A 12,092-nucleotide genomic window follows, 5' to 3' on the forward strand; every position below is an offset into this window, starting at 1 on the left:
GGACTGCCCTAAAAATATTTAAGGATGTGAAAGTGTGTTAGCGAGATGTGCACTCCATAAAAGTTCTGAGTCAAAACCAGAACCTTGAGTTGAATTTGGAAGAAAACTGGAAAATTACACAGTTTGCAGTGAATTGGTTATAAAAAGAAGTTTGTTAAACTCCTTCTCCTGAAGTTGACCTCTTAGGACCTCATATCTGTGGTTTCTGAAGGATACCACCTTCATGTTTCATTAAAGCTTTTCTTTGTAGTCCTAAGGGTGAGAACTGTGCTCGCTTTTTTTTTTTTTTTAAATGAAAACCACATAGAAAAGACACTTAATTCTAAGCTTTTGTGGTGCATAGAAATAGTTCACATGCAGGTTTGCTCCTCTAAAGTAGTCTGAATAGTCCGATGGGACCAAGGTGAGAATTACCATTTGACAGATAATTTCTAGCCAGAAAGACAGTTAACAGAGTATGCGTTGTATGAGAAGAATTAAGAAATGTTTGTGCATTTGTACTGATTTCTAAGTTTGTGTCCAATGTAGATCCCGGACCAGATGTTCTTCCACACAGATTACCGCCCTCTGATCCGTGATGCGAATAACTATGTCCTAGATGAACAAACTCAACAGGCGCCGCATCTCATGCCTCCCCCGTTCTTAGTTGATGTGGATGGAAACCCTCACCCCACAAAATACCAGCGACTGGTGCCAGGGCGGGAAAATTGTAACGATGAGCAACTCATTCCTCAGCTGGGATATGTGGCAAACGGTACACCATATTTAAATCACAGAATCTGAAATGAAGAGGTGTTTCTTGCCTATTATGAAGTTTCTTAGAATGTAGTATGCCTATTAAGAAGTTTCTGTTTTTGGGTATGGCAGTCTTCATCCTGCTGGCCTTCAGATGGTTTGGATTATCAATATATGCTGGCTGGAACAGATGGGAATTGCAATCCAAAACATCTTGATGGCATCAGGTTGGGGTAAGGCTGGGATATAGGTTAACTCAAGAAAGAAGGGTCCCTCTCTGTCTTGCATGGGGGAAAACCATACATTAAAAATAATCTATTAAAATATTAGTAATAACATAGGTCTCCTGATGAGGCAGACCAGCAGTCTTTCCTCTGAATTTAATGTCAAAGGTGTTTTGTTTTTTTGTTTACTAATAAGTAAAGATGCAGTCTTAAACCCACTTATGTACAAGCCAGCCCCTTTAAATTCAGTAAGATTTACTTCCTTGTAGACATGGTTGGGCTTGCCACTGTAAATCTTTCTGAATGCAATTTTGGGCTTACTTTAAGTGAAGACTTTTTGGTGAGTAACACCTTATTTCATCAGATATTATAAGTTTTTTTTCTTCTGATTTTATGGTTTACTTTATCAGATTTTGTCTCTAATGCATTCTTTTTGTGACCTTATTGTTCATCATTTAGAAACCATGTTAAGCAACAAAAAAAATTGTCAAAATAAAGTTGTAGCTGTAGCTATTTTTTGAAACCTTCCAAACAATACAGATGAGGGGAATGCATTTAGACAAGCTAGCATAAAAGCTCTGTGATGCAATGGAGTTTCTAAATTGGAAAAGTAATTAAGTATTACTGCATGGTTGGGCTGCAGTCCTAAGTAAGCAGGTGAACATACAAAAGGCTGGGAGGGGTGGAGTTTTTAGATTTCATGATCTAGCATTCTCAGCTTGATGAGAGAGAAGATTTGTGAGCCATCCAATAGAAGAAGGGAATCTATTGCAATCCCTATTTGCCTGTGTTTGAGGGTAATATCAGAAAACAATGTAGAATTATGTGTGTCTCTCAATAAAGAAGTTAGTAAGTATTCCGGGTCTGTATTGAAATGAATTTTTAGCCAGTATTTGAAAGTCATAATTCAGCCCCTGGATTCTAGGAGATGCTGGCCTAACTTTGAACATATAGCCAGATAGGAGACACATTTTGGAGCTCCTAGAATTTGTCGGAAGAAGAATGCCTCTACACCCTCGACTTGGTTGTTAAAGTCAGTTATCCATAAGGAAATCCCATAAAGGAGTTGCAATACAGTTTTTTCTCTATATGGCTAACCGCCGCAGGCACATTCTGTTTACCATCAAGAAAATAGAATTGTTTAGTTTGTGCTGCAGAGCACAAATGGTCACCCATTTTAGATTGTAAAAGGTGATCCCTAAGTATTTAAAGCTTTTAACTTGTTCGATTTCTTGATTACCAATACACAATTTAGATGGATGCCAACTCTTTGGCAATAATCAATCGATAGGTGATTTCCTTGGCAGTAATGAAAGTACGCTTTTAGAACTTTTAGAACTCTGGTGCAGGAGAGGTTAAAAAAAATAGAGGGAGTAAAGGACCCCTGGATGGTTAAGGCCAGTCAAAGGCATCTGTGGGGTGCGGCGCTCATCTTTCTTCAGGCCAAGGGAGCTGGTGTTTGTTCACAGACAGCTTTCCGGGTAATATGGCCAGATGCTTCTGGTGCAACGGAACACCGTGATGGAAACCAGAGCACATGGAAATGCTGTTTACCTTCCTGCCGCAGTGGTACCGATTTATCTACTTACACTGGCATAGTTTCAAACTGCTAGGTTGGCAGGAGCTGGGACAAGCAACGGGCGCTCACCCTGTCGTGAGGATTTGAACTGCCGATTTTCTGATCGGCAAGCCCAAGAGGCTCAGTGGTTTGGACCACAACGCCACCTGCAGGAGAGGAGGACAGTGTCATTGCATATAAATGTACAGTGGTACCTCGGGTTACGAGCTTAATTCGTTCTGGAAAGTTCATTCTTAACCTGAAGTGTTCTTAACCCGAGGCGCACATTCCCTACATAGGCCTCCTGTGGCCCCGGAAGCGGATTGCGTTCGTATCCCGGGGCAAAGTTCGCAACCCGGGACACCTACTTCTGGGTTTGTGGAGTTTGTAACCTGATGTGTTCGTAAGCAGGACTGTTTGTACCACTGTACCACTGTATAGGAACTGCCTTAGATCCTAACCTTGGAGGGTTGCGATTCACAACGAGTAGATGTTGTTTCATATCATTCAAAAATAGATTAAATAAATGTGGGGCAAGAATACATATAAATTTCCCCTTTCGGATTTCATATACTTATCGGCTAGAAAGGCAAGTGAGAGACAGTGATCAATAGTTGATTTCTATTTTGTAAATCTGATTTACAAATGTTAAGGACCAATAATTCTATTCCTTTTAATCCAATCCAACAGATAGCGCTCTAAATGTTTAGAGTTTACTTATAGTGGACAGGAGACCAATAGGGTGATAATTACACGGCTGTTCAGGATCACCTTTTTTATAAATTGGGATGATTACAGAAGTTAACCACGATTATGGTATAATTCCATATTCATCTTTAAGAGTTAAAAGGTTAGCAAGTGGTGATGTCCACCGATGTGCATACTTTTTTCAAAACCTCAGCAGAAATCCCATCAGAGCCAGGGTCTTTACGGAGTTTTAGCTCTGCAATAAGTTCCATAATTTTGTCTGAGCTTACTGGGGGCAAGTTTGGTATAGTAAAGAGGTCAGGCTCATCAGCATTTGGAAGAAAGCAGGGTGAGATTTTGAGTATTTTAAAATAGTAGTCCACCCAGGTTTGGGAGGTAATGGTAGGTACAATTAAAAAATAGTATTCTGGTAGCCAGAGGTTATTTGCCAGAAGGTTTTATGATCATTCACTTTTACTGCATTTATTAAGTGTGTCCATTTATTCTGATGGTATATTTTCTTCTTCTTAGCAATAAGTTCATTATATAACTTCCTACGAGTAAAATAGGTTTTTTTGGTTTTATCGTCACCCTTCTTGCAAAGGTCTCTGAACGATATTCTGAGCAATCTTTTCTCTGTATAGCATTCCTGGTCAAACCAAGGGGAGGGATTAGAGAGGGTAACAGATGCAGGCTTAGCTATTGTACCACAGTTGTCTATTACTTGGGAGTAAGCTGTTATTACTACCTTAATAGAATGTGAGTTACTAAGGGTTGTTCTCAAGTGTAACATTTTGTCTTGAGTCCAGGAATTTGGTCCCTTCGAATTGTGGGGACTATCTAATCCTTTTCAAAATACTATCAGAGGCCTGATCAGAGTTACCAGGCTTCAAGATCTTACTTACTGGGTCGCATGTAGACAGAAGTAAGGGGGCGTGGTCACTTTCCATACGGACTCCAATAGAAATGAAGTTAACACCAGAGTGTAGATTTAGAGAACTGATACAATACAGATACAATTAGAATTATTTGTGATAAATCTGTATTGCATTACCCCATCCATGGTGACCCACAACATCTAACTACCAGCTATTGAAAAGGAATAAAAATAAATAAATATGGGAAAGTGTGTGTAGAAGTGTGTTTTAAAAAAGTAATTTTGAAAAATATTCTGGTCTTGTTTATCTGATAGATATGCTTGCAAAGATTAGCAGTGGGGAAGAAATGTGTCATGCACACTCCTTGTATTTGGGAGTAAGCCAATGCAGTGGAGCTTCTGTGAATGAATGTGCAAAGATGTTCAGGATTCAGCTGAGTGTTTCCCAAAGAAAAGGCTCTCATGAGACAGGATCCTGATCCGTTTACATGCATCTACACTCGGGGGCGTCCTCTACTATGAAACTAATTAAGCTTAAGCTTCAGGGCCCCTAGTCTTAGAGGGGCCCTAATACTGACTTTAGCCCATATTGCTTAAAATAGACCCAATTTGAGTCACACAACTCAAATTGATTAATTTTTTGTTATATATATTTCAACAATCCTGAAGTTAGAGAGTCAGTAGTTCAGATGTTATAAAGGTGGAGTGTTAAGGTAGCTTGGAAACTAAAAGGCAAAGGAAATTTTTATTCACACCAGTGACTTGTACATGTGAGATAATTCAGTACAGCAATTTAAATCAATATCTGAGATGTAGTAGTTAATTTTTTTTTAATTGATCAGTTGTGGAAAAACCCTATTGAGGAAGTGGTTTGTTGCTGGTTGCGAAGGGCCCCCACAACATTTCAAGCCTCAGGGCCCCCAAAATTTAGCTCCACCACTGGCTACACTCCTGTTCCTGTGATTCAGATTAGAACAGCCTGTAGGTGCTTCCTTATACAGGGCTCAAGTGCAGTCCAATCCCTCCCCCCAAGAAGTCAGAATAATATTTTCCTCTCCCCACAACTCTTATTGGGTGATCTGATGAAGGTCTTTTCCCCTTTCTCGTTCACCACTCTCTTGACTGGTCAGAGAATAGCTGTCACTGTCATCATACCTGCCCAGTCAGGCAGTCAGGCCTGGAAGACTGCAAGGCCTAGTGCTCCATGAAAGCACCTCTGCTCAAGCTGGTGGGAAGCAGTGAAAAGCAGAAAGAGAGGTGGCAGTGGCGGCAGGATCTGCTGCTTGGTGAAAGAGACCCACACATTCAGTAAGGAGGGCAGGAAACTCATCATGGACTAGCAGCTGATGGCCCATGGACTGGCAGTAGTCCAGGGACTACCACTTTGAGTAGCACTGTCCTAGGACAAGTGTGACAATAATACCTTTAGGAACAAATTCCAGAGTGGGAGCTGTGTTAGTCTGTTTCAGAATAAAATAAAGAAAAATGAAAAACAGTGTCTAGTGGCACCTTAAAGACCTACAGACTTATTGTATCATATTTGTTGGTCAGATACCATTTCATCAGGTGCATTACGTTTTAACCTTTATAGATAGGTTTAATCACCTGCAAAAACGTTTTAGCAGAGTGAGGCCAGAAAATTACACAATACAAGGGAGACTTGGAAAAATCAACAAATACACAACACAAATGAGATCTGGTCAAAGGTATAAAAGATTGAATCCATAGGGGTGATTGCTTCCAGTTGGTGCTGATCCAGGCTGGAGCTGCAGTCATGGTTTCTAACTATGGAATGGAATGGTGGCATACAAATAAGATGATGACAGTGATGATATGTTAACCCAGTACAGGTTCAGAGAAGACTTATAATCACTGTCAGTTGCTCTGCTAGGTCATTGTTTGCAGCAGGATCACCTTCCTCCCCCCAAGTAGTCCCTTCCACGTAGACTTGCAGCAATAGAACTGTCTGTGAGCCAAATAGGTGCTCCTCTGGCCCCTTGGACTTCCTGTCAGGTCTGTTGCTGCATTTGCTCTTGAGACCTGGGGGTGGGTGGGAATCAGGAACTGAAAGAAGGGTTTGATGGATTATGGGGGGACGAGTGAGTTGTCCCTGAGATGGGGTTCTTCAGGTTGTTTTCAAACTACTGTGAGATTCTTCCAGTCCAGATGGAGTAAGGTTTATCTGCAGGATCACAAGCCTTGACCTCCAAAGAGACCTCCAGGCTCTGCGTTGGATAGGATCCTAAACCTGCAGGCAAGATGAATATTGTGCATACATAAACACCTAGCCAGACGACAGTTCTTTTTTTTAAATGAGCAAGCGGTTCCTACGTTTAATTCTTACTTTAAATGGAGAATGCAGTCTTCTGAGTTGCACGGGGCTCTTCTTTCACCTGTGTGTCAAGGAAAAATAGTTCAGTTCAGTACTAGCATGCGGGCTCACTGGCTAGCACAAGGTTCTTGATGGGCACATGGTAACCTGCTTCGGGGTCTCCCATGGCACACCTTTTGGCATTCACTCTAATAAAGTATTGTTGTACATCTCGGAATGCTCACTTGATGCTCTTTTTCTTGCAAAGGTGATGGTGAAGTTGTGGAGCAGGTGATTGGGCAGCAAACTAATGACCAAGAAGAAAGCATCCTTGATGGAATGATCAGGGAGCTACAACGAGAGCAAGATCAGAGAAGACTTAATGGAAGTGAAGCTACTCCAAATCTTCTGCAAATCAGATTGCAGCCTGCTAATAGTAAGAGTCATCTCCTGTTATTCTAATAATAATAATAATAATAATAATAATAATAATAATAATAATAATAATAATATTTTTATTTATACCCCGCCCTCCCCAGCCAAGGCCGGACTCAGAGCGGCTTGCAAGCAATAATAAAAACAAGATGGATGATTACAAACTTAAAAACAAAAATAAAATACAACATTAAAATAATGGAACATTAAAATATTAAAATGTAGCCTCATCGCAGGAGGAGAAGGAAAAAGAGAGGGGTGGGGGAGAGGGAGGGAATCAAATTGGCTCCAAGCCAAAGGCCAGGCGGAACAACTCTGTCTTACAGGCCCTGCGGAAGGAAATCAGATCCTGCAGGGCCCTGGTCTCATGAGGCAGAGCGTTCCACCAGGCCGGAGCCAGAGTTGAAAAGGCCCTGGCTCTGGTCGAAGCCAATCTAACTTCCTTAGGGCCCGGGACCACTAGGGTGTTGTTATTTATGGACCTTGAGGCTCTCCGTGGGGCATACCAGGAGAGGCGGTCCCGTAGGTACGAGGGTCCTAGGCCGTGAAGGGCTTTAAAGGTCAAAAGCAGCACCTTAAATCTGACCCTGTACTCCACCGGGAGCCAGTGCAGCTTGAAAAGCACTGGGTGAATATGCTCCCATGGCAGAGACCCCGTGAGGAGCCTCGCTACAGCATTCTGCACCCGCTGGAGTTTCTGGGACAGCTTCAAGGGCAGCCCCGCGTAGAGCGAATTACAGTAGTCAAGCCTGGAGATGACCGTCACATGGATCACTGTGGCCAAGTCAGGGCGGGAAAGGTAAGGGACCAACTGCTTGATGTGGCGAAGGTGGAAAAATGTCGCCTTGGCTGTTGCTGTAACCTGCGCCTCCATGGAAAGGGAGGCGTCAAGGATTACACCCAAACTCTTAACGGAAGGCAATGGCACTAATTGGGCCCCGGCCAGAGAAGGGAGTTGGTCCCTCATCCCCATGCCATCCCGACCTAGCCATAGGACCTCTGGCTTCGAAGGATTTCGTTTCAGTCGGCTCCCACGAAACCATCCAGCCACAGCTTCCAAGCATCTGGTCAGTGTGTTCGGGGTCGAGTCGGTGTGGCCATCCATCAGCAGATAGAGCTGAGTGTCATCAGCATATTGGTGACAGCCCAGCCCAAAGCTCCGTATAATCTGGGCAAGGGGGCGCATAAAGATGTTAAAAAGCATCGGGGAGAGAATTGCGCCCTGCGGCACTCCACACACCAAGGAGTGGCGCAACGACATTTCCCTCCCTAGTGCCACCCTCTGTCCCCGACCAGAGATAAAAGAGCACAACCAGTTACGGGCTATGCCCTGTATCCCCACATCTGCGAGGCGGTGGTCCAGAAGAACATGATCGACCATGTCAAAGGCAGCTGACAAATCTAAAAGGATCAGCAGTCCTGACCCGCCTTGATCCAGTTGTCTACTGAGATCATCTGTTAGGGCAACCAGAGCCGTCTCTGTCCCAAAACCAGGACGGAAACCGGACTGAAATGGATCTAATGCCGATGTTTCCTCCAGAAACCTACCAAGCTGTTCAGCAACCGCTCTCTCAATTACCTTACCCAGGTATGGAAGATTTGAAACTGGGCGGTAATTGTATAGGTCTAAGGGATTTAATGAAGTTTTTTTTAAGACTGGACACACCACTGCTTCCTTCATTTCCCCTGGGAATGTCCCTGTGTCAAGGGACAAATTGATAATTTCAACCAGGGGGGTCTGTGCAACATCTGGACACTCCCTAATCAGCCAAGACGGGCACGGATCAAGGAGGCAGGTGGTGGGCCTACCAACTTGGAGGAATCTATCCACATCAGTAGGGAGTATCCGATCGAAATGGTCCAACACTGGACCTGAAGTCAGTCGAGGGGCCTCCAGTTCAGTCACTGTATCTAAATTGGCAGGGAGGTCGCGGCGGAGCAATAGGACTTTCTCCGCAAAAAAACTCGCGAATGCCTCACAGCTGTGGGTCGAATTTGTGCTTAAATTTGGTTGTCCTCCTAAGGACGTTATTGACCTAATTATTCTAAAAAGTTGTGCCGGGCGAGAGCTAGCGGATGCAATGGAAGCTGCAAAGTAAGATTTCTTAGCAGCTTTCATAGCCATCTCATAGGCTTTCATAAGCGTCCTATAAGATGTTCTTGAGGCTCCGTCACGAGTCCGTTGCCATACTCGCTCTAGCCGTCTGAGATCCCGCTTCATTTTCCGGAGCTCCTCAGTAAACCAAGGGGCCCGGTTTCAACGGGGTCGCAGAGGGCGCTTAGGTGCGATCTCATCAATTGCTGCCAAGAGCCAATTATTCCAGTCCTCAACAAGGTCATCTAATGAGTCGCCAGGAGGAGCAGGCTTCCGCAAGGCTTGTCAGAATCTATCAGGATCCATCAGTTTTCGCGGACGAGCCCAAACAAGTGTAGAAGGATTCAGTGTTCATTGGTCTTCTTTTGATACAACAAACACGGTGGGGGAAGTTGATTAGTCTTCTGGTTTGTTTTGGTAGCTTTGAGAAGTCCAAGTTTGGATATAGCTTCCCCCCCAAATGTTGGGCTCAGACGGAGTGGTCAGATTGAAGGTGTTCGGCAGATGCACCACAACGCTCCTAGAAGTCAGATGGCCACGGAGAGGGATCTCATGGCATGGAGTAGGAGAGTGGTGGTGAACGAGCTGCATCCTGGGATTAGCAGGTAAAAACAATGTTTAGAATTATTTCAGGTTTTGTCTTTATGCATGTGTGTGCCATGATCTTCCTGTAATCGTTTTAAGGAACTCACCCATGTTACAGATCAGCAGAGTATGTTTGTTTGTTTGTTTGTTTGCTGTCACACCAACTCCCTTCTTTAGCTTTTCTAAACCTAAGCCAAAGTAGGAGGTTTAACTGATGGATATACCTGTAGGTCATCATCTTGGAAACCCTTAGCCAGTCATGGCAGGGGAGAGAAACAGCCAATCAGGAGTGTATGGGTCTGGTAAAGAAATTTGAAAGTTTACATGGCAGATAGAGCCTGACTACAAAAGTAGCTAGCTGTGGAGGAAATAGACTGAGAAAGAGGATAGAGATACTTTAGGAAGAGGGAAAGCAAATAGTAATTGTAGAAGGAGATACTTTTAATAGAAACAGTTCTGTTGTAGAGAATTATAAGTGAAGTTTAAACCTAAAACGGCATTTCAGAGAGAAAATAAATACTGTGCCTTTAATAGTGAAACCTTCAAGCATTATCCTTTTTGAATGTATGTTAATAGAAACAGTTTTTGTCTCCATTGTGCCTCAGCTTTGATTTCTGCCTAGTTTGGGGAATAGGTTTTCACTGCACTCCCCAGCATCAAGAGGCCTTGCTGCAGGTTTATATTATACACTACCACATGCAGAGAATATCTGAATTCTTGGTTGTTTTAGAAAGGGAGTGACCAAGCTTTAATTATTCCATCTTCACTGAGGGAGTATGTCACAACAGCCTAGGTAACAAATGCATAGGTCAAGGCTGGTTCTTCACCAGTTCATACTTGAAATTGACAGACATAGGCAGCAGAGAGATGTGGTTTGGTGGGTTAAGCAACAAGGCCCCAAGTATAGTGTTTACATAGCTGTGTTGCTTTTCTCTAGTGTTCCCTTGCTTTTGCTGGACTTGGAACATGAATACACCAGTTGCAGCACCACAGAAACACAGCACTCTATACACCTTTGTTCCAGTCCTTGTAGAATTGCAAGGGGCATTGTTTGATAAATTACCCCTTCCTAGAGACACTGCTGTAAGGATCCCTCTAATCTGGAAATGAAGAACCTCTAGCCCACAGGCCTGATTAGACCTAGTACAAGTCCCTGTTTGGCCCACAAAGCCATTTTCCAAGACCACACCCACTTGCCCCACACCTGACGTCATTTGTGATGTAGCTGCCAGTGAACAATTTGGAGCCTTAAAGTGCACTCCTGCTTATTCTTTCGCAAGGGAGACTTGCTGCCGCTGCAGATCAGCTGTTTGAGAGTAACAGCAAACTGGTTGGAATCAGCCAAAAGCCAGGCTTGAACAGTGCCTTATCAGCTTACCAGTGGTAACTTTGGATTGGATTTTTCCTTGCAGCACAGCTTGAGCTCAGTTTGTGCTACAAAGGAAAAAATTGACTGCTTGGTGTCATGCTGATGGCAGGTGATTGATAGGTGGGCAGTCCTCCTCACCTGTCAAAGTGGCCTTCCCCGGGTGGGGGAGCTCAGGATCCAGCTCACCAATTGGGAAAGGTTTCCCACAACTGCTCTAATCAAAGACCATTTGATTTGCTCAAAAAGTCCTAAAAGCATAATATTTTTCTCTTATCCCATTAAATTTGCAGTTTTGAGAAATGGTAGCTTTGCGCATGAAATCTTATACATGTGAACTTAGGAATAAACTCTGCTGTGCTCACTGTGGCCTGCCACAGGAAATTGCACAGGATTACATTTTTAGCCACCCTGCACTGACGCCTGTTCTTTAAATGCAAAATAAAGACCACACTTATCCACCAACTATCCTGGCTGAGCAAGCTCCAGTTTGTGCATCAAATTTTCTCATCCAGAACAGTTTCCCCGTTCAATTAAGTGGTGGCTGTTGCGTCTTTCTTTTGTGCATGCAGATCTAATCTCTCTGTTGAAATGAACACATAGAAGGAGTGCATATAGAATTCTAGATTGAAGTACACTAGCTTCAATAGATGGGGAAAATTCTGAACCCCCCCAGCAAAAAAAAAAAGCTTGGAAGCCAGGGTGATGAAAATCTAAGAACATGTTTAAAGGTTCAAAGATTAACCCAAACTTACCATCTTCTTAAGAGTTCAAGAAGAATGCCGAGCTGCAAAAGGCGAATTAGAAATTCATCTGTATACTCTTGAAAAGAAGAGAAAGCCTTCCCATACTTTACAAAGGGTGAGAAATTTTGCTTGTTTTCAGAAATCCTGTGTATTCCATGCTAAGAGCTAGCTAGCCAAGCACAGATATAGGATCTTAATGCTTTGGTGGGCAGTGCTATTGGGAAGAAGGGCTGAAATACCACAGGCATCCAGGATTTTTTAGGGAGTATCCAAGCTTGTGCAAAAGAGCAAAGTTCCACATAAATTGCAGGGGAATGAGGCTGGTGGTGCATAATATGATGAATAAGCTTTGCGTAGCTTTAAACTTGACTTCTAAGTAGAGAGCCAGGGAACTGGAGGGTATCTCATTTGGGCCTCCTCATCTTAGGAAGAATGATGCAAGTGGGTTCATGTCCTCAGACTACACAGATAAA

General features: G+C 43.3%; 1 protein-coding gene across 1 annotated transcript in view; it reads left to right on the forward strand.

Annotated features, from left to right (window-relative positions):
- Positions 1-12,092, forward strand: part of BRWD3 (bromodomain and WD repeat domain containing 3) — a 78,796-nt gene that overhangs the window by 35,497 nt on the left and 31,207 nt on the right. Inside the window, exons 17-20 of the mRNA XM_081847848.1 lie at positions 529-754; positions 6,661-6,828; positions 9,344-9,527; positions 11,641-11,734. Of these exons, the coding sequence (XP_081703974.1) occupies positions 529-754; positions 6,661-6,828; positions 9,344-9,527; positions 11,641-11,734 (672 nt within the window). The remainder of the gene's footprint in view (positions 1-528; positions 755-6,660; positions 6,829-9,343; positions 9,528-11,640; positions 11,735-12,092) is intronic.

The sequence above is a fragment of the Podarcis erhardii genome, assembly GCF_964252035.2.
Source record: "Podarcis erhardii genome assembly, chromosome: Z".
NCBI classification, from domain to species: domain Eukaryota; kingdom Metazoa; phylum Chordata; class Lepidosauria; order Squamata; family Lacertidae; genus Podarcis; species Podarcis erhardii.